This window comes from Ambystoma mexicanum, chromosome 7q (assembly GCF_040938575.1).
Source record: "Ambystoma mexicanum isolate Mex_15411 chromosome 7q, UKY_AmexF1_1, whole genome shotgun sequence".
NCBI classification, from domain to species: Eukaryota; Metazoa; Chordata; class Amphibia; order Caudata; family Ambystomatidae; genus Ambystoma; species Ambystoma mexicanum.
This window is the reverse complement of record NC_090941.1, coordinates 6,026,958-6,049,264: the sequence shown is the minus strand read 5'-3', so window position 1 is coordinate 6,049,264 and position 22,307 is coordinate 6,026,958. Positions and strand designations below refer to the sequence as shown.

General features: G+C 46.8%; 1 protein-coding gene across 2 annotated transcripts in view; it reads right to left on the bottom strand.

The window, feature by feature from the left end:
- CRYBG3 (crystallin beta-gamma domain containing 3) overlaps positions 1-22,307 on the bottom strand; it is a 2,312,058-nt gene that overhangs the window by 682,193 nt on the left and 1,607,558 nt on the right. For both annotated transcript variants that reach the window (XM_069639009.1, XM_069639010.1), the window contains one exon: positions 3,074-3,200. In XM_069639009.1, coding sequence (XP_069495110.1) covers positions 3,074-3,200 — 127 coding nt within the window. The remainder of the gene's footprint in view (positions 1-3,073; positions 3,201-22,307) is intronic.

Sequence of the window (22,307 nt, the reverse complement as noted above, 5' to 3'; positions counted from 1 at the left end):
CTATTGCTTGTTTTCACGCTAGCGCCTCCAATTCTGCATCTAAGAGAGCTATCTCCTCTACTGAAGAATGCATGCGCTGAGGGGGCTGGAGCTGTCTCGGCTCTTCCACGAAATCTAGCTGAAAACCCTGAAATGTCTGAATCACCCAAGTGTCTGCTGATAATGCGCACCAGTTGTTTATAAAACGCAACGTTCTCCCTCCCACCGGGGGATAACTCGCTGTGCTTTTTCTCACCTGTGGGGCTATCCTGGTGCCTGAAGTATCTTCTTCCTCGGCGCCCTCTGAAACCTCTGCCTCTGCTTGGGAAGAACGCATCTTGTTGGCGTGACTCCCAGTATTGGGCCCTGGGTCCCTGAGGTCTCCTGTTGTAATTGAGGCGGCCGGACGAGCGACCTCTGTTGCGGCCGGCCCCTGCAAAAACCCGGGTAGGGAATACCTTTCTGATTGATGCCTGAGCTTTCTCGAGTGCGGTATAGGTCCCTATAAATCTGTTCATTTCGTTGATGAACGTATCGCCAAACAAAAGGCCCTGTGCTCCTTCTCCTGCCTTGTAGGAGGCTAAGTCTCCCAATTTGTTGTCTATTTTCAACAGCGCTGACCTACGCCTCTCCGCTGAAATTGCGGTGTTTGCATTTCCTAAGAGGCATACCGCCCTCTGAGCCCATCCGGCAAGGATGTACAGGTCCACCGGCTCCCCAGTGTCTTTAGCCCTCTATGCGAGGTCCATAATTTTTGCTATAGGGCCTGTCAGGTCTAATATCTTATCCTGACAGGACCGCCATGCGAGATCCATTCCTCTTCGCGTGTCCTTACCGGCCTTAGTAATGAAGGTCAACATTTTGGGGTCAAGCTCTGGGGTCTCCGCCACCTTCCCCGAGAGCTCTGGCCTTGGACACTCTGAACGTAAGCTGAACCTCATCTCTTTCTCCAGATGTTTCCTTATTCTCTGGGACATGTATAGCGCTACCTTCGGGGATGGCGCCCACTCCGTGGATCAGGGGATGCCTGATGGCTTCAGGCTCAAACATATCAGACATATCCTCAGGGGCAACGTCCACCACGCTGGCATCTTTCACGGTCTGTCTTTCTTTCTCTACGATGCCCCCCGACAGACTTTTCGCCAATTCCTCTGGCTCATCGTATTCATCTGAGGAAGATGGCGTAACCCCTATGTTTTTCGCCCCTGGGGTAGGGGGTACGAGGCTGGGCACTGCTGATCTAGAAAGGAACGCATCCTTGAGCCTGTCAAAGGCGTTAGCTGCCTCTGGGGACTTCTCTCTCTTCCCCATCTCTAAGCACGGGGGAGGTAGAAGAGTTCTTTCTCTTCCGGGCTGCTTTACACCCCCCTCTGCTCCTTTTGTAGAGGCTTGGTGGTGGAGGTCCCCTCACCTGGGTCTTCATCCCTGCCAGCTTTAGTGCCCAAAATATCTTCAAGGACTTGAAGCCTGTCCTGGATAGGCTGGACCCCTTGAGCAACAGCTCCAATTAGAGAATCCCCTAATACCTTTTTAAAACTCTGGGAGAGGTCGAACTCCTCCTCTTGTAGGTCTTGATCCTGGTCAGAGTACTCCTCCCAGTACTCATCTCCTCTGTTACAGGCCATCCCTGGCTGCCTCGAGATAGTGTTATAAGCTGCTTAAAAATGGAGCAGACTGCTTTTGCTACGGTGCAGCTATCGAGCATGTAGTTCAACTTGCGTTCAAAATCATTTTTTTTTATATGCCTCTTAAAGACGCTCGTTCTACAGGATCCGTTCTTTCCGTGAGATTAACTTCTCTCCGAGCACTATACGCCGTAGCGTTCGAGTAAAGAACGTTCTCTCCCAAAATTCCATCCGCGCATGCGCGGCCAGCACCAATGAGCCTGCCTCCGCGGCTCCACTATCATCTGCGCATTTCGCGCCTTCGCGTCACTGGAGGGAACGGGCTCCTCGACACGAGCAAGATCACTCGTGGGATACCTTTTCCATGTAACTCGCCCTGTCACAACCACCGGCGGGCGCCGACGCGCGCATTACATGGCCGCGCGAGGCGACTTCACAAATTAAAATGCTGTGCTTGCGGGGAAATACACGCACCTACGTGCCTAGTAATAACATTAACCGCCAACACCAGCCCATGTCTCAAGTAACTATAAAACACTGATGCACAGCTGTAAAAACGCTCGCTAAATAAGAGCCCACTTAACTGTCGAGCCAGCAAAAAAAGAAGAGTAAAGGACCTAGAGACACAGGGGTTTATACTAGGCAAGGTATTGCCATTGGTGGACAGAAAAAAGGCTAGGACTTCAGAGCCTCTCGGAATCTTGGGATTGATGGTTTTATACCTTCATGTTTTTGTTTATGTTTGTTTTTTAAGCCGATTGGGCTTACGTTCTTAAAAAAAAAACAGTTTAAAGAATAAAGTTTTGAATTGCTGTTGAGCAGTAATAAAAGAAGATGAGCGTAATGCTTGCCTCCGGTCTTGTAATAGAATTAGGGGACACACTGCAAAATGATCTACCTCCATTTCCACTATATGCTCTGGTGAAAGAATGTGCAGCCCCGAAATCCAGATCCCCGTTCCCCTTACTCTGGATTATATGCAAAACAAATACTGTGCACATGCGTGTGCTTTGCAAAGTTTTACCAGTAGGCATTTATAGAGGGAAGCACAGAGAAATAAAAAGAGCATGACAAAAGAGTAAAATGAGAATATGTTAATTATAATGCATTTGTTAAAGTTCTACGTCTATCCACATTAGTAAAAAATTAATTGGAAATTGATGGGAGAACTCTTCTGAACATCCACTTTAATGTCATGATTGTAGAATATATACATTATGTTCGGGTTTCAAACGTGTTCCTTTTGAACGGCTGTTCACCAGGTCTGAAAAACGTCTTGACAGTACAGTAATTATGCAATGAATAAACATATGATAAACATATGAAAGACTAAGTTGAAGGTTAACTGTGAGCCCAGGCTTGCAAAAATGTGCATGGCTATCCAGGTTCGATGCAATGAACTCTAAAGGAAGAGCAGCATTGACTCGGACCGAATTGTCTTACTTAATATATTTCATAACTATTCTTACGTAGTCTATAGGCTTCAGGGATTTGATGCAAGTCGTTGGGCAACCACAGGAAGCCAGGTCGGGATAGTGGCCCTCTTCCAGCAGGCACTCTTCATCAGCATCGTCCCCCTGGTATCCTAGGAGCCAGCTGCAGAAAAATAAACAACAGAGAAATCCATTCAGATAGGCTGCACACAGAACTATAAACGACCATGCAGTGCACTATACTTTTGAGACTAGATAACCCTGCAAGATGCCAAGTCGAGATCCTACTATCAAAACAAAACAACGTTGAGGGAGCTTCATGCATGCCGAACCTGGTTTAATATCATTGGTAATTGTTAGCAGCAGGGACGTCATTTCACCAAAATGCCAGGGGTAGCGAAAGTGACATCACAGGACGTTTGACCTCTGATGACACCACAGGAAGTGATGTCATTTGTTCTTTTACCCCTTGACAAGACAGGAAGTGGCATCACATAGCATTGTTACTCAGTACACTAAAATAATATGGTTATGGTATCACTGTAATGTGACATACATTTCATACAAGAATGGACCAACCTATGTAGCGTTAATATCAGTGTGTGTATAGGCCCATATTACCAAATTACTGTGAATGTAAGCGGACGTCCAAAACAACAACCTGGACTATTGTACATCACTCTCACTAAACTGTAAACAGAGCATCTCGAAGAGGCCTAAACCCCAAAGCACAGACATCCAGCGCCTGCCAAGTGTCTGGACACAGACTGGAAACAGAAACTGACCAACACCACAAGATCAACCAGAAGACAATCAGAGGCTTTACCACTTCATGCATTTACACTTGGACAGTACGCAGAGGGATTTTCTTGGCAATAGTGCACTTTGAACCATTGCACAGCAACCCACTCCCGCCAGTCACCCAGAGCCTGAATATCACCCAACCATTTTCAACACCGGCACCCCATCATCCATTGCGAGTCGCTAAGGGCCCTTGGGTCAACAGCTTTAAATGTCTGGCACCCACTCCCGGTCTCCACCACCTTACACCTCCAATGTCTTGCTCCAACAACATGTTTACACAGTGCCACCCTTCAGCCACTTGAGTCTCCAGCATTCTCCAACACCATTAACCTCAAGCAAACTAGCAACTCAAGTCTCCAGTACCCTCCAACACCCCACCAGTGTGAGTCCCAATTACCCTCCTAAAACATCTTATATCGGCATTCAATGCATTTCAACTTTCTTACAACACATTATATCTCAAACACTTCCTCCCAACCTCTGTAAGTCACTAGAAAAACATCTTAAGTCTCCAGTACCAGCCTCCATAACATTGGGCCTCAAGCACACACCTTAAACACAGATGTGCTAGTGGCTATGAATTATTTGAAACCTTCCAGCCATCACCTTTCGGTTTTGCTTATTTGGTAAATAACCCATAGTTTATTTTGTTAGAGGGGGAGGATGTGTTGCAGGTCACAGTAATTGCAGTTTTGTGTATTTTAAAATGTAAACAGCAGCAGCTCCATGACATCACCCCTAGAAAAGGACAATTTTATTATTTTTTGTGGTCCTTTATATGTTGCTTAATACTAGCCTCCTCCAGCTTCTAAGCACTGGAAAAGTAACTGATCCCATGCATCACTGCATACTCTTGTTCCCAAAGCAAGTTTGTTGCCCCTGAGCTATACTTCCAAATATATATTTTGTTTGCTTGCAGAAGCAACAGGTGGTTTACTTCAAAGGCAAAGGGCAACTTAATGTGAATTAATTATCTCACCTTGCGTCTATCTACAGTGTGCCAGTCATGTGGGTCTGGCAGATCTGGGTACGGCCACAGTGCCCAGGCAGGCTTGGTGGCAGAAACCACTGGGACACACCCCTCTCATCACAGGCCCAGTGGCTCACTGGATGTGCAAAGCAGACAAACACTGATGAGAATTGCATTCATGTTGTGCAGTTACTGAGCACTGAAAGCTGCGCTTACCCATTCCCAGCTAGCTAGATCTAGCCCCCATACGCTTCCTGTTGCTTCAGTACTGGGTATGAGCTGCACAGACAGCCCTGCCTCAGAACCCAACCATTCAGGCATTCTTCACTAATGGACTGCCAACTTGTTAGTGATGGAGGCTTCATGGTTTTTCCTGCAACCCATTTATTTCTCCCCCTAACAAGGTCTAGATGCCAGGTGAATAAAGCTATTGCACAATTAGCTGCATTTACAACCGGCCTTTTTTGGGTGCAACACAGATATCTGCTCTTGGCACTGCCTCTTTGACCGATGGCCCAGGGGATGCAAGGACAGGTCTAAGGGGTAGCCAGAGGTTGCAACTGCTACCCCCGGCACCCTGCAAATGACGTCCCTGTTTTCATTGTACCAGTTCCTCTTAATATAGCCTGCGCTGTGGGCACACGGACGAGTGTGCACTGTTTTTTGTATTTTCTGTCAGGTCTCTATGCTTGGTGCACCAGCCAGTCCAAATATGACTTTAGGTCTTCATCACAAAGAGGAGATGGGGGAGACACCTGCTTGTAAGGATTGCGATTTCGTTTTCAAAATAGACATATGGGGTGAAGAGCATTGCTAATAGATAAGAGGATTGTATGCAATCAACATGTGATAAATGAAATACAAGCATTTTGTGCAGAGGACCAGTGGCTGCAGGTAGTTGGCATTGATTTTATGCAAGTAGATAGGTGCAAGATCTGTTCCCTCCCCCATTCCTATAGGTGATTTATTTACAGTATTAGTGTAGTTTACTAACTGGGGCATTGTTTAAAAACTGCAGTGCAGTAGAATTCGTGTAAAACAAGATAAAACGGTTTACACCATTGTGGAAATCAGGACAGTAGCCGATGTGGAGTTTTTTTGTAGACCTTCATTACACACTGGTTAAATGTAATGTCTTAACCACGGTAGTTGGACTCCAGGTTGTCCCCACAGTTACTTCACTGTGAGTAAAAGGCACCAGGAGTTCCTCTCCCCTTGAAGTGTCTCCTGTTCTCACGGATCCGGATAGGCCCACCAGTTGCTCTCACTCTCCTCTCCTTCTCCCTGCAAAAAGCAACAAAACTGCCATTAGGCCAGTCCCCTTTATACCCGGTGCTTGGAGGGAAAAAGGGCCAATCAGGGACAACTTCCCTCCCCCCCTTTCCGATTGGTGGGGGCTCTAGGCACCCACCCTCTATGAGTAGAGCTGCCCCCTCCCCTCCTCCTCCTTTCCCTTGGCTGCCTGGTTCCGGCTCCCCCTCCCTGTTGTCAGCCACTCCCTGGTTGCTATCCCACCTGGGTCGTGTCTGACACATGCCCTCTCCATAGGCCCCGCCCCCCCAACATGGTGTCTCCCTTGAGGTATGCTCCCCGGAGGCCCGTCCTGCTCGAGGCCCCATGCTGCTGCTAGGGGTCTGCCCTGCTCGAGGTAAGGAGGGGGTTCTGGTTTGTCCCCCCTGTCTGGTTCCTGACCATGTGTCTGGCGCTCCTCTGGCGCCGAGCGGTCGGCACAGGCCGGGCTCTCTATTTCCCAAGCCCCGCCGCCGCTCGCCGCCGGAGGTCGCCGATGTACACCGTGTTCGCCGTGTTCGCGGGTCGCTCAGCCGCAGCACTAGTGGCCCGGGTCCTCCTGGGCACACGCGGCGCTGCGGCTGCAACGCCGGCACCGTCGCGGGACGCCGACAAGGCTCTCCCTTTGACAGGGACACCTCCCCGGCGCCCGCCCTCAGCGCCGCACACGCCCGCGGTACAGCGGGCTCCTCTGGCCGGGCGTCCCGCTCTCCGGCGGCTACCCTCACATCCTCACAACTATTATTTCCACTTGTTTTCAACACTGGGCATTTTAAAAGCCTATTGCAGTCAGATTAGGAGTCAGGAGGGCAAATATGTTTCCTCCTACTCATTCCTTCTACGCCTGCAAAACCACCTAGTTTTATGGCAGGGTGAGATTTTCATGCGGGCATACAACAAATGGATTGCTATTAAATCCACTTGCATTAAGCACCTACTAAAATCAGGCAGATTATAAAAGATGCCATTGTGAATACTGTATGTAAAGGGTCATTAACATAACTTTTACACTGTTTTCAAAATAAAGAGTAAAATGAAAGAGCACTCCATTTTGCGTAAGTGGAATGTTACATGGTGTAAACACACCAGCATGCAAGTGCAAATCTTGCTGAAGCAGTTACCGCTTTCAACAAAATGAGCCTGATCAATTAACTTGTTTAAATGCTGAGGGAGAAAGTGTGCTCTTTGAAGACAAGAGATATTTATTTACAATATGCAAACTGGGTGCGAGGAAGACCAACTGAGACCATGCTGATTGACCCAGATACCCGTTTGCAGGTTGTCGTGAACCCCCCCCCCCCGCCCCATTAAGCAATGCTCACCACTCTTTAGGTCAGCCCAGGGATACCATTTGGGGGCTGCCAGGGGTTGCACCTGCGACCCATAATATCTCCCTTTCTACCCCTAAACATTTATTTTTGTTTTTATTTTATTTTATTTTTAAATAAAAACTCCTGGGCTGTGGCCAGTGCCATGTGGCTCTTTGTTTCTGGAGTGACTGGCTTTCTTGGTTAGGCTTTGAGCACTGACCCTAAATAAGAAAGATAGGAATAACAAATAATTTATCTTTCTGGAATTCTATACAATAATTGCTATACTCATTAAAGGTTTATTTTAGGCACACTTCAGGGGGTGAGTTCTTAAACATCTCAAATTACCAACGCAGACAAAAACTTCCAAAAAGCATTTAGAGTAGAATAAGCATCCATTTCGGACTATGTATTTTGCTTTTCACAAGTGCAGTTATATAATTTCTTTTACTGCTGTTGTCTCTGTTACGATAATCACAAGACATTCCATTTCGGTGTCCTCTGTCACTTGACAACATCCCTGCACCGAAAAGCTTGTGTACAGTGTATAAATGTTTGACCACAGCACATAAAGTGACCGTTGATTTCATTGTGCCACAATTCATGCTTTGTTGTAATGTGTCCATCTTTCCTATCTCCATAGCATGCTGTTCAGGGCGTTTGTTTGCATGCTGGCGCCTAGAAACACTTGAGTACATTCGCGTTATAAATGCCCCATCATATCATGTATGAGGCAACGGATGCCCAGAGTACGGGATGCCATGTGAATGCGCTGCTTTGCTTGCGCTACTCGAAGTTCTTTAATACACAGTTATGAACCCTCTGAATGGTATGTATTTTTCCATCCTCTGAAGCCTGAAAAGTAGATCCACACCACAGAGGCTTGACATGTGGCCAACTTTGCACCAGATCTGCAGATGAACTGGCCTGCTGTTAAATCTCTGTTACCAGTTTTTCTTTCTGACTCTGAGAACAGACATGTAATTGCTCATTTTTCTACAGCCAATAAGACAGCTATAGTGGTTAAGATAACTCAGTGGGTTGAGTACTCGCTGCTGCAATCTGTGTGTGATCTGCAGGTTAGAATTCCGGCAAGGCCAACTCAGCCTTTCATCCTTCTGAGGTTGATAAATGAGTACCAGCAAAGGTTGGCTGATATTGTATGTATATTTGTTCTATATGAAGCGCTTAAGCGTAAGTGCTATATAATAACACATCATTATTTGGCCTTGGACGTCCACTTGCATACACAGTAATTTGGTAATATGGGCCTAAACACACTGATATTAATAATACATAGGGTGATACATTTTTATTTGAAATGCATATCACATTACAGTGATATCGTAACCATGTTTCGTAGTGTACTTAGGAACAATGATATGTGATGCCACTTCCTGTTTTGTCAAGGGGTGAACGGTCGAGTTCCATCGCTTGCCATGATGCCAGTTTGGGTTGGGGTCAAATGACATCACTTCCTGTGGTGTCATCAGAGGTCAAGGGTCATGTGATGTCACTTCCACTACCCCTGGCATTTTGGTGAAATGACGTCCCTGATTCTCTCTGAATATTTTGTCTTTTCATCTCCCAGATTGTATACTCCTCCCTAGCTTATCTTCGACTCTCTCCCTTTTCTCTCCCTGTCTAGCACCTACCTCCCACTGCTCTTTAACAATGTCTGCTCCAAGCTGTTGTCATCCCTCTCATCTCAATTGTGCTGTGCCTCCTAGAGGTGTAGCCAGGATTGTCTAACAAGTGGGACCTGAAGTTAATGCAGTTGGGCCACCTCAGTGACATTAGTATCCGTAAATGCCCACACAGCGCTGCTGATTGGGTATTTACAGAGTTTAGGTGGCCGTTGCCTGCTCATGCACTACCCTGACTATGGCTCTGCTGCCTCATATATATTCTCTCCATCATGTAATCCTGTACTCTCTCCCACTTCCCAGGTAACACCCTTCATCTCTTTCTTACAGGCAGTATCCGTCTATTGCATTAGTGATCAAACCTCTTTCTCTATCCTTGACTCTAACACCTCCGCCCTTTCTAAATCAGTGTCTCCATTCCAAACCAGATCTATGCCTCATTGTTTACAACATTCCACCTCAAAATCCTGAAAGCCTTTGTTTAGGAGTTCGAACCCTGGGTTTTCCTTCCAGCCATATTCTGTTTCTAAAGGATTGACCTAACTCTAAGTCCAATTGTCCTTTTCCTACTTCAACAAAGATATTCTAAACCAAACCTATTCTCTTCCTCACAGAACTCTCTTCAAACCTCAGTATACTTTGCTTTAAAATTCCAACATTCCCCACACTTCACTCACATAGGCACACACCAGTATCTATTGTAAAGGCTCTTTCTTTAACCTTCCTTCTTGACAAGTTTTCACGCTTAGGGCCTCCCTCGGTTGGCAGTCTTCCTGCTGGCAGCTCTCTCATGGGCTGAAAATCCCTGCTTGGGCTGGCTGCTTTTTAATGGCCAGTTCATCATCCCATTGGCTGTTGTATGGCTCAGTGGTTGCACCTTTACGGCAGGGACTGGTCCGTTGCCAGAGTGATCCATGTGCCCAGTATCATGTGGTGTATCAGCGGCCCCCTTATGCCTTTTAGAAGCTGTTGGCTATTTTGCTATTGTATTTCGCTTCTTTAGCGATAGGAGCTTCTCTGTGGTTGCCTACACTTCTTGTGAACTGTTTATAACACGATCATATTATTGGTAGTTGTGAAGTTCACCAGGTTATTTGCTGGACACCAAAAAAGTCTGGATACAAAGACAGAATATCCAGATGTTAGAACCATGTGAACCCTGTGAATATGTACACATTTATGCTGTGGGTGTTAGATGGCTTGGTGAACCCCTAAGAGGTTCTTGGGCGACACCATGTCCAGTTCCCAGGAATTGGAGACTGGAAACTTACTACACCAGGTCAGCCCAGGAGTCAGTGGAATGACATGCACTTCAAGGAGCTTGGCAGGCCCCTCATTTTGGGTTATTCTCAGGTACGCATTTCACCAAAATGCCAGTGGTAGCGGAAGTGACATCAAATGACCCTTGTCCTCTGATGACATCACAGGAAGTGATGTCATTTGACCACACCCTGAAGTGACATCATGGGGAGCGATGGACCACGACTGTTTACTCCTTGGCAAAACAGGAAGTGGCATTACATAGCATTGTTTCTAAGTACACTATGAAAAATATGCTTAAAATATTACTGTAACGTGGTATAGATTTCATACAAGAATGGATCACCATATGTATCGTCAGAAAAAAACATGCTATAACTGCAAAAAGCAAAATACATAATGCGAAATGGATGCTTACTCTACTCTAAATGCTTTTGGAGGATTTCGTCTGCATTGTGAATTTGAGGTGTTTAGGAACAGACTAAATCAGTGACTCACCCCCTGAAGTGTACCTGAAATAAACCTTTAATTAGTCTAGCAATTATTGTATGGAATTCCAGAAAGACAAATAGCTCAACTAGCCACATGCCATTGGCCACAGCCCAGGAGCTTCAATTCTAAAAAAAAAAAAAAAAAAAAAATGTTTTTTTTATTTTTTTTAGGTGTAGCAAGGGAGACCTCAGGGGTCGCAAGGGAGATCTCTGGGGACCCCTAAATGACGTCCCTGGTTAGCAGGTCTTCGTGTTTCTAGCTGAAAAACAGTGATGTTTAAACTAATGGTTACAATGTGTAAAATGTACATAAATAAATCACATGGTCCAAGGAAGTGTCAAGGATGTTTCTTAAAGACGTAACCCCACAAGCACATTCAAACTTTTTCAGTTCCAATTGTTTTAATCATTATAATGCATCTAGTCAGCTAATTGTTGTCACTCAGATTGCAGAGTTCTTCAAGTGAGGACAAGTAACGAGGTCCCCGGGTCGATAAAATATTATATAGAAGTATAGATGGGTAGCTATTCACACAGAGGGTACAGAAAACACTCGGATTCTCAAGGACAGTTCAAGAGTCTTTATTGAAATCTTTGTGGGGCCTATGGCCATCCCCTCTCTCACCATAGCACAAACGTCCTCCCTAACCCATACGTCCATAAACTTAGTTAGCACTATTGATTGTTCACCCTTGTTATCTAAATTCTGGCTTAGACTAAAGATGTTTTCCATAAAATCAGGCTCACTGACTCGATACCTTTCCCAACTCTCATTACAGATTAGTGTTCCAATTGGGAATGGGGACAGGCGTTGCATTCCCAATTGGAAGATTTACCTGGTTTCACTCACAACCACAGTTACCTTACCCATCTACACTACTTGCTTCCTCTCCCATAGCTCCTCCCACCAACCTTCTGTCCCAATGTTTCACGCCTCCTCTTTCCTGCCTCCCCTTTTGCTGTAACTTCTCCCACTGCTCCTACTCCTCCCCCACTACTCCCACCGCTCCTTATCCCCTGCACTCCTCCTCGTCCCGCACTCCTCCTCTTATCGCACTCCTCCTCTTATCACACTCTTCCTCCCCCCACACTCCACATCCACCCCACACTTCCTCCCCCCCACACTAATAATACTCCTCTTACTACTCCCACACCACTACTCAGCCACCCTCCTTCTACACAGCGCCAAACTTCTCACACTAACACATTACACTACCGTCTCTGCACACTTGCCTCTCACACACTCACACTGCAGTACTATTATCACTCCTAAGCCAATGCCGTACCTGATCCAAAATTCTTCTCCATACCGCAGCGTTCCCTCCTTCCTCGTGCTGGTCTATTGGTCGTCGTCCACCTCCTCTAACCTCACCCGATACATCCACATTTCATGCTTCCTGTCCCCTGCCTATGTATCCCTCCCTAGTGCTGGTTGGCGAGTTGTCCCTAATCAATCTCCCTTTCTCTTTTCCCCCTCCACACCTGTATGTGCCAGGTAAAACCTTTAAAATGGGGGCTTAGCCCTACCAGTTTCTTTGCGCAGGCTTGCTGCTACCCAGACTCAGCAGCATTGGAAAAACCTAATCACAGTTTGTGGTTTGGAGCCCGTTGTCAGGGAACCCTTTGTTAAGTTTGGGGAACTTCAGTCTTTTTAGTCCATGGTGGACTTTTGGATAGTCATTTAGTTGTGGGTTTACCAGCAAGCATAGCTGGTCCCGCTCTGTGTGCTTCAGTTCTGTGCAGCTCAAGTCTGTGCCTCTCACTCATCTGCTGCTCTTCAGCAGTGATCGGTTCTTTGCAGCGCTGGAACTTTGCCCATGCAGGTGACTTCTTTTCCTGCCTTAGGGCCAAACATCTGCAACGGGAAAACGTCACTGGTGAGTATAAGCACTCTGAGGCAAGGCTCTTTCTGCTCCCACCATTCACCTCAGGTGTAGGACTGGTTCCTGATTCCTCTCTGGTAGCCCTCCAATCCCGGGCTCAGTGGGTTCCCACGCCCCTTTTGACAAGGCCCAGTTATTGCCCTTGTCATGCCATCAATTATGTGGATATATTCCATGAGGGGTTCTAAGTGAGAGCGAAGCTTAGGTGGTTTAGGGTGTCACTTGAACTCACAGGTGGAATGCACCTCATAGTTGAAAACCACCCATCTCTAATGTAATGTTGCGTATGGTCCACAGGGGCCCCTTTTCCACCTTGTTGTGCTGTTCCACATGGACCAGAAAGGGGAGGCATAAAGGAACTACGTGAAACAAAAAATATCAGGCTCCCTATAGCTTCACAGTAAAGAAAACTAAACAAAATACCTAGCAGAGTAAATGTATCCGGAGATGTCAATTAACCAAAATGCCTAGAGTGGAAGTGACATCACATGCCTGCTCACATCACAGGAAGTGTCTTCACAACCTTGGAGCCTGATGACATCACAGGATTTTATATTTAGATCATATGAAGGCCTGCATCAAAGGCCCAATAAGCCGGTCAGGGCCTGCCCTCCCCTTCTGGAAGCCCCCATTATCACTGGAGCCCTTCTGATGTCCCCACCAGCAGGAGCCGGATCTGTGCGAATCTGCTGTGCACCCAGGAACAATAAGGAAAAAATGCTGCAGAGCCATTCCAACATGATTGGCAAGGCCCATACCGACTCCACTGAGCCTCTCCAAGGTTGCGGTGCAGCCCCTGACAAAGCCTCCCTCTCGGTCACTCCTGATTGGCCGACGGCCTTGAGAAGCCACCCTACCGCTACAGCCGGCAAGAGGAGCATGCCACATTCAAAGGCCAGATTGAAAGGCCCACTAAGCCTGTCTGGGCCTGTCCGGGCAGGCCGCCAACACCAACCTCTACAAAGATATGTGCCCATGATCGCGACCTTATACACAGCAACGTGCTTCCTCCCTAATCTATTACTGCATTATTCCTCAATCCTTCCATCTACATTTCTCCAGCCCGGTGCCCCAACATACACACCCAACCTCAGCCTATTAGCCACCCCCTCTCCCATTTGCCCTGTTAATGTGAAACCAAGATCAGCCACACAAGGCTAGCTCGCCTGTCCACGCAAACTATGCCTCCCCACTAGCTTAATGCTACACTGATGCATAGGAACTCTAGCCTGCATGCGCTCACATCCTGACCCCACATCCCCTGCACCAACAAAAACCTGCTCAGCCTACAAGGCTATCGCCCCCCGATTCGAAGAGGACCTCTTGCATATTCTCTCTACGAGCATCCTCGTAACTCATACTCCTGGGGTGACCTAAACTTGAGATTCAACGACCAGGAAAATACTAACACCTCGTCCTTTGCCAACTCCCTCAATACCTTAGGGTTCACTCAATGCATCTCATCACCCACACATGCAAACGTACGTATCCTGTACTGGCTTCTACACCTCAACTGTTAGGCAGAATCCTGTGCAGTTCCCTTTGGGAACACTGCAAAAAGATTAAGACTACAGGAGTAAGCAGTAAACCCAATTGGTAGCAGTCTGCACCACCCAGATTTACCTGGTAGCTGTGGCTGAGCAGTCAGACTTCTCTCAAGAAGAGTAAGGCAGTATGTAGAGTATACACAATAGGGCTAAAAACACAGTAGAGCAAACAAACACCGACCAGAGCTTTGTATCAAAAGTATAGAGTTATTTATTTAAAACACACTTTAGGCAATACACTAGCACTACAAATCAAAAGCAAGTTAAAACCCAGTCAGATAAAGTATACACACCTCCCTTAATAACTATTAGATTAGTCAGAGTTAAAACACCACTATTTGTTAAGACAGATGTGAGCGCTTAACTAAGATGGCACTCCAATAGTTTGGTTAGAGGGAGAGAAAAAGACAGAGCCTAAGAATAATACAGTCCCAACACTTTTTTAGAGTCAGGGCAAGGGAATAAAGGCAGAATATACTGTACAGCCAAAGTTCATAGGCCAGGACCACTTTAAATGGAGCAAAGCGAAATGTGTCCAGGATCACACAGTTTAAGTTGCACTAAAAGTCTTTGCAGAGTGTTCAAAAGAGGTTAGTTTATTTCAAGAAACAAAGTTAGAAGGTATGGGGCCAACCCAGTATAGAAAGCCAAGGATTTAAGGGTCACCTTTAGCAATCTGTAGAAAGGGAGGACTGGTAGGACACAGTACCTTAAGAGAGGAAGCTCCAGCGGTGGCAGTTGTTCCTGGTAGTGGTTGCAATTCGTTGTTCCGACCAGGGGAAGAGAGGATCTCGTCGAGGAGGAAGCTTGGAGTCGTTGCACTGCCCAGGGATGAAACCAGCCGCAGAGTTCCCGATTAAAAGGTGCAGTCCTTTTATTTGCGGTCAAAGTGGTGAAGCTTGGCTATCCGGCGCCGGGGTGCTTGGCACGGGCGATTCGACCAAGAGACGTCTTTGGAAGGCGAAAGAGGTGAACTGGTTGGTCCCACCAGCTCAGGGGGAGAAGACTCGTCCAGCAGAAGATCTTCTCTTGTCGTTGGGAAAGTGTTGAGTTTGTTGCAGCAGGGCTTCACCGGTGGTGTCGTCGTTGCAGATGGCTCAGCTTCTTCCCTCTTCGGATTCTTAGGTCCTTTGGCGACCTCTGAAGTTCCAGTCCCAAAGGCCCTGCTTTTATGCAGAAAAACCCCCATTCATCAGCCTAGCTGTCAATCACACCTGCTAAGTGGTGAGCCGGGCGGCTCACCACTGGGCCAATCACAGAAGAGTGCGACTGAGTTGCTACTGCAACTCAGTGCAGGGTGCCAAATCCCCCCTCCACCCATCCTATGGAACCCAGACAGAGTGGACCATTTGGAGGGCTTCTGTGGAGAAGCCCGCCAAAATAGCGGAACAAAGGGCTCGACCTTGGTCAGAGTTACAGAGACGGACTCAAACGCCATTTTGGAACCGAGTTCTGGCAAAAAGACCCAACCGTGGTGTTAGGCAGAAACCTGTGCAGTTCCCTCTGGGATCACTGCAAAATATTTAAGACTACATGTGTTTGGCAGTAAACCCACTTGGTAGCAGTCTGTACCACACAGATTCACTTGGTAGCTGTGGCTGAGCAGTCAGACTTCCCTCAAGAAGAGTTAGGCAGTATACAGAGTATTCATAATAGGTCAAAAGAACATAGTAGAACAAGTAAACACTGACCAAAGCTTGGTGTAAAAGAGATATAATTATTTATTTAAAACCACCTCTAGAAAAACACACAGGCACTAACAGTAAGCAATTCAAAAACACGGTCACTAAAAGATATACACTCCCTTAGAAGAATATTAGACAAGTCTTAAGTAAAGCCCCACTTATTTTCAGACAGCGGTGAGCGCTTAACGCAGATGGCACTCTAATAATTAGTTTTAAAAGGGAGAGAAAAGCAGAGTACAATTTGAAACAGATCCCAACACTTTCACAAGAACAAAACAAGAGAGCAAGGCAAGTAAAACCGTGAAGTTAGAGTTCAGAAGGCCGGATCCACTTTAAGAGGATCAGAACGAAATGTGTCCAAGGTCACACGGTTGAAGTGCACAAAAGTCTTGCAAAGATTCAAAAAGAGCTGGACCAAAAGAAAGGGATCAGTTAGAAGGTCAAGGCGGCCAGCCCAGTCCAGAAGGTTAAGGGATTATTATTACCTTGTAGCAATCTTTAGAAAGGGAGGCCTGGCGGACACGGTACCTTAAAGTGGTGAGAATACTCCAGCGGGGGCAGTTGTTCCTGGCAGCGGATGCAAGTCAGTGCTTCGTCCGGGAGAAGAGAGGATCTCGTCAGGGAGGAAGACAGGAGTCCGTTGCACTGCCAGGGAAGAAACCAGCCGTGGAGTTCTCAGGTAAAAGGAGCAGTCCTTTTATTCGCGGCCCAGTGGTAAGTGGCTATCCGGTTTCCGGGGTGCTTGGCACAGGCAATTCGACCACAAGCCGTCCTGGGATGCGAGGAAAAGAAGGTAAACTGGTTGTGCCCACCAGTCAGGGGAAGAAGCCTCTCCAGCCGGGAGATCTTCTCTGTCGTCGGGAAGTGGTGAGTCGGTTCCGCAGGGCTCCACCGGTGGTGTCGTCGTGGTAGGTCGGCTCAGCTTCTCCCTCGTCGGATTCTCAGGTCCTGTGGCGACTTCTGAAGTTCCAGCCCCCAAAGCCCTGCTTTTATGCAGCACACCCCCATTCACTCAGCCTAGCTGTCAATCAAACATGCTAAGTGGTGAGCCACTTGGGCCAATCACACAAGAGTGCGACTTGAGTTACCAAGGTAACTCAGTCCAGGGTGCCTTAGCCCCCTCCCACACCCTCTGTGGTACCCAGACAGAGTGGCACCACTTTTGGAGGCATCTGTGGAGAAACCCGCCAAAAAAGGGCTCGACTTGGGTCGGAGTCACAGAAGAGAACACAAACGCCATTTTAGAATCGAGTCCTGGCAAAAAATACCAACCGACGAATTAATATTAAATAAATAAACCGGCGGTATGTTCGAGGCTATGAGAATTAAATAATTAAAGTTGGTAGCCTCGAACAATGGGAAAATCACATAGGGATATATTTGCGGTCGAATATAAAAAGTAGTATCCACTGCCACCAGCCAAAACTCGATCGGGGGGACGGAGACGTGCCCCCTCGACTAACATACCCCGGGGCAATCGAATTGCCCCGAACAGTACGTCCACAATATGATGGTTTGTACTGGTTTCTGTTCATAATTTGGGACTAGTAAAGCCAATGGTGACTTTACATGCCCTGGGAGACAGTAGTCAGTCCCAGGGTATGGAGTCTATGGTGGGGTGTCACTATGACACCCCTGTGTTACTGCACGGAGGGTGCTGTGTAACACACATAGTAAAAACACATGAGACCCTATGGAGTAGAGGACCCCATAGCCCATAAAACACAGTCAAAGGAACACCATAAATCATGTCCAAGAGTGGGAGAAAAAGAGTCTCACTCTTGGCAGGAGAAAAAAACAAACTCCAGAAATCCAGCAAAGCTGCTGGGGGACTCACTAGGTTAGGAAATTCAGCCTAAAGAGAGAATTCTCCCTAACACGTGGATTTAATATTAAATAAAGCGGCGGTATCTTTAACATTGCACCAAAGAGTGGTGCGTTTAAAATCAATGGGAAAATCCCATAGAGAATATTCTGAAGGAATATTTTGCGTGGTAACCACTGCCACCAGCCAGAAACTCCACAAGGGGGGACTGGACAGTGCCCCCTTGAAAACAGACCCAGGGGCAATATAATTAACCCCTTCCAGTACTTCCACAATATGATGGTTTGTACTGGTTCTGTTCACAATTTAGGACTAGTAACGTCAATGGTGACTTTACATGCCCTGGGAGACAGTAGTCAGTCCCAGGGTATGGAGTCTATGTTTGGGGGTCACTATGACACCCCTGTGTTACTGCACTGAGTGTGCTGTGTAACACACACATACAAAAATAGATGATACCTTATGGAGTAAAAAGAAAACCCCATAGCCCATTAGCACACAAAGAGTCAAAGACATACCTCAAATCATGCCTAAGAGTGGGAGGAAAAGAGTCTCACTCTTAGCAGGAGAAAAAATACAAACCCCAAAAATCCAGCAAAGCTGCTGGGGGACTCACTAGGTTTGGGAAATTAGCCTTATAAGAGAATTCTCCCTAACATCAACTGCCAACTCTCTAATTGCTTTAACTGTCCCTTTCCTTGGAAAGACCACCATCTTATCTCCTTCAACATTCTCATCACCAAACCACCTACACCTGCTGCCACATCACATTTGCCAGCTCTAACCCACAGCTCTCACAACCTAGCCAAAGACCATATTCTACCACTTCTTGGCAAACTCCAATTAGTACCACTCCCAAACCTCAAGCCGGCCACCCTAGTAGACAAATTCGACAAAGCCACAGAGTGAACACTATCACCTTCCTGTTCCTGCGCAATTCCAAACCCTCCACGCACGAAAACTGGTGTTCACCCCTGCCAGTCAAGACCGCCGCACAAGAAACGGACGGCTGAAACAAAATGGAGGAAAGCCTCCTCTGACTCCAACAAATCACGCTTCGCCACCTTAGCAAAAGAATACAAACAAGCCATACTACTGGCCAAAGCCACTACATAGACCACTAGAATCTCCAACGCTAAGTCCAACACGCATGAGCTTTTCCTCATGTATTGTTTTTTTATAACGCGCCTAATACCCTACCTTAGTTCAGTTTCTAAGCGCAGATCCGGGATTCTAACCTCTGTGGTCGTGCTTCCAAGACCAGTGCGTTGCCCCTTTGCTATCCTCTGTTCCATCCATCCTGGGAGAGCTGGAGTCCCTCACATCTCCCCCAACTAACTGTACCAAGGATGCTGCCTGGTGCACCAACATCCAAAATGCTCTCCTGGACAAAATCACCCCACTCCAGAAGAAAATCCAACAAAAGCAAAACTATCAGCCTAGACTCGCAGCATCCTTTCAACACCCCTCTCGCAAGCACAGAGAGAGACCCACCAACTTTTTGCTTTCACCCAGTATCTTAAGCAGACGTCACCATCATCTTGAAAGTTCTCAAACTAACTCGCTGTAAAAGAGATGTATGCCCTGCCACAGCCATCAAAGAATGTACTGAGGCTCTTATGTCTTTTATCACAGCTATCATCAATGCCTCCTTTACCGCCTGCTCTGTTCGTACTGTCTCAAGGAAGCCTGGGTCCTTCCCTTTTTAAAAAACCTTTAGTGGATGCCGACATACCCACCAACAACCGCTCCCGCACTACTGTGCCATTCCTCCTAAAGATCCCAGACAGTGGAACCTATCTCCAGAGTCAACAATACCTCGAGTCCAACCGTAGTCAATCCTGCTTCTGTCCTGGACATGGCACGGAATCAGCACTTGTTGACCTAAAAAAACAGCTAGACGAGATCAAGGATGTAGGTAAACCAGCGCTTTTACTATTCTTAGACCTCTTTGCAACATTCAACCTGGTTGACCACAAAAACCTCTGTCAGCACCTTACCACTGCTGCCAACTTCTTGCCTGAAGCCACCAACTGGGTCACCTCTTTCCTGGCAGATAGAACCATGAGAGTCTTTGCAGGAAACACATCAGCCACCCCATCACCCATATAATGTGGCTTACCCCAATGCTCTGGTGTTCCCCCTACAACATTTACACCAAACACTTATTTCGACGACCTGGATGCCCAGGGTATCTCCTACACCAACTACGCCAATGACATTCAAATCCTTCTCCCCCTTTCAAGAGATAACACCGCAGACTCCTCTGCATTATACCAAACTGTCTAGTGCTGGACAGCATCTCATCTGTTATGCCTCAAAGATGACCAAACAGAAATTCTTGTTGATCACAAGACCTGCTCAATAAACTAGGTCCATTGTACCACTCTTTCACCATTGACAACACTATCCCAATTTCCACAGCAGTAAAAACTCTTGGTGTTCACTTAGATGCCGATCTCACCTTAACACGCCAGATCAGCGCCATCGTCTCCTCGGCCGCACACACAACGAAACTCAACAATGCAAGCAGACCTTTCCTATCCACCAACAACTGCCGTACCATTGCCCGTGCCGTTACTGTATTTAGACTGCACTATTGCAATGTATTGCAGGCACCTCCACCCAAAATATTAAACTACAAATCATTCAGAAAATCGCCCTTCGAGCTGCCTTAAATCTGCCCAGAAGAGAGCATATTTCAGCAGCCAGAAGAAACATTCACTGGCTCTCCATACATGAATGCATCACATTCAAAATGCTATAGATCATGCCTCTCCCACTTGGCCCCGCCATACCTCTTACAAAAGTTAAAAAAAGATTAAGCATCAAGACCTACACATTTCGCTTACGGCATCATCACACCAAGATGTTTACTAGCCAGAGCGGGCGGGTCCAACTTCCTGGTCGTTGTGGCCAAACTATGGAACTCCCTACCACCATCCTTGAGATCTGAACAGCCATACTGGCCTTTTTGAAAACACCCCCAAACGTGTATCTTTATCAAGGGGCTCATGACCTATGGTACTATGGAAACACTACATAACAACACTGTAGCAAAGGACCCTCCAATAACACCTTAAAACCTGGATCATCATTGATGGGATCATGACCCCTCTCAATCTATGGTATTTAGAAGTACCACATCCTGTCACTATTTCAACTGACTACATTTGTGAACTGAATTTGTTTCTCTGTACTGCAACCAGCGCCTTGATGCCCACAGGCTTAGTGCACTCTACAAATGTACAAAAAAGAAATATACCATCTTAGGCCCTGTAGTCTCGTTAGATCAGGCACATACGTGTGTCACTGGGCCATCCTTGCCGCCCCTCTGGCAACAGCACTTGCCGATTTAAGACAAATGGCCCTGTAGTCGAGAATGTCAAAGAGGGAGTAATTAATAGGGTCTTGGGTGAGGTGCAGAGGAGTGGAGGGGAGGGGAGTGGAGGGGCGTGGGTTTGTGTGGAATGAGGGCATATTTAAGGCTAAAAGATTTAGCTTGTTGGTTGCCAAAGTGAACTGAATCACTTTTTTTTGTGATCTCAATATGAACAGTTAAAGAAAATAAGACTAAGGAAAAGTGATTTGCACAGGATGACACAATTTGGTCAAGCAGAGAAGCCATGATTTGAGAACAACCGGGAACGGATATGCATTGAAAGACCTGTTCTCGCTAACTCCATGTCCTTCCTTACCCTGTTGCGCACTCCTTCAACACTTTCAACTTCATGACAGTGACGGATACCATGGTCTCCACTGCCCTACTTAAGCCCAAATCTGCTTCCCCCACGACCCAATCCCACTTTGTATCCTTCAAACTCTCACTCACAAACTCGTCCCTCTATTCACGGCAGCTCTTCAATACTCTTTCCACTGGATATATTCCTGACTCACTTAAACATGCTGCGATTTCTCCCTTGTTGAAGAAACCTCATCTTGATCCTGCTGCCGTGGAAAATTACTGACCACTATCTCTTCTTCCTGTCGTCATGAAACTGCTTTAATCTATTTCCACCCCTCAACTCTGTCTTTCTTGAAACCAACCATCTTCTCCACCCTTTTCAGGCAGGACTTCGCCCTGGTATGGGTACTGAATCTGTCCTGGTGGCCCTTCTTGATGACATTGCCTTATTTCGGGACTGGAGAGAGATTGGTGCTCTTATTCTCCTTGATCTCTCTGCGGCCTTTGACACTGTTGACCATCACAGGCTTCTCTACCTTCTCCACAAAGCAGGAATTTATGCTACCACTCTGAAGTGGTTCTCTTCCTCTCTTTCCAATTGAGTCAAGACTGTTTCTCTCCCTCCTTTCACTTCTTCTCCTACCACCTTGGACTCTGAGGTTCATCACGGATCGCCCCCTCCCCCTTTGTTTAATCTGTACACGTTGGCTCTGGCCAATTTGATCTCCAGTCACATTATAAACTTTTTTTCCTATGCCGATGACACAGATTCTCTTCAGACTTAATGCTCCTTCCACTGATCATCCTCAGAAGTTGAAGGACTGTCTCTCGGCATTCGCTGACTGGATGACCAAAAATTGGCTCAAACTAAATG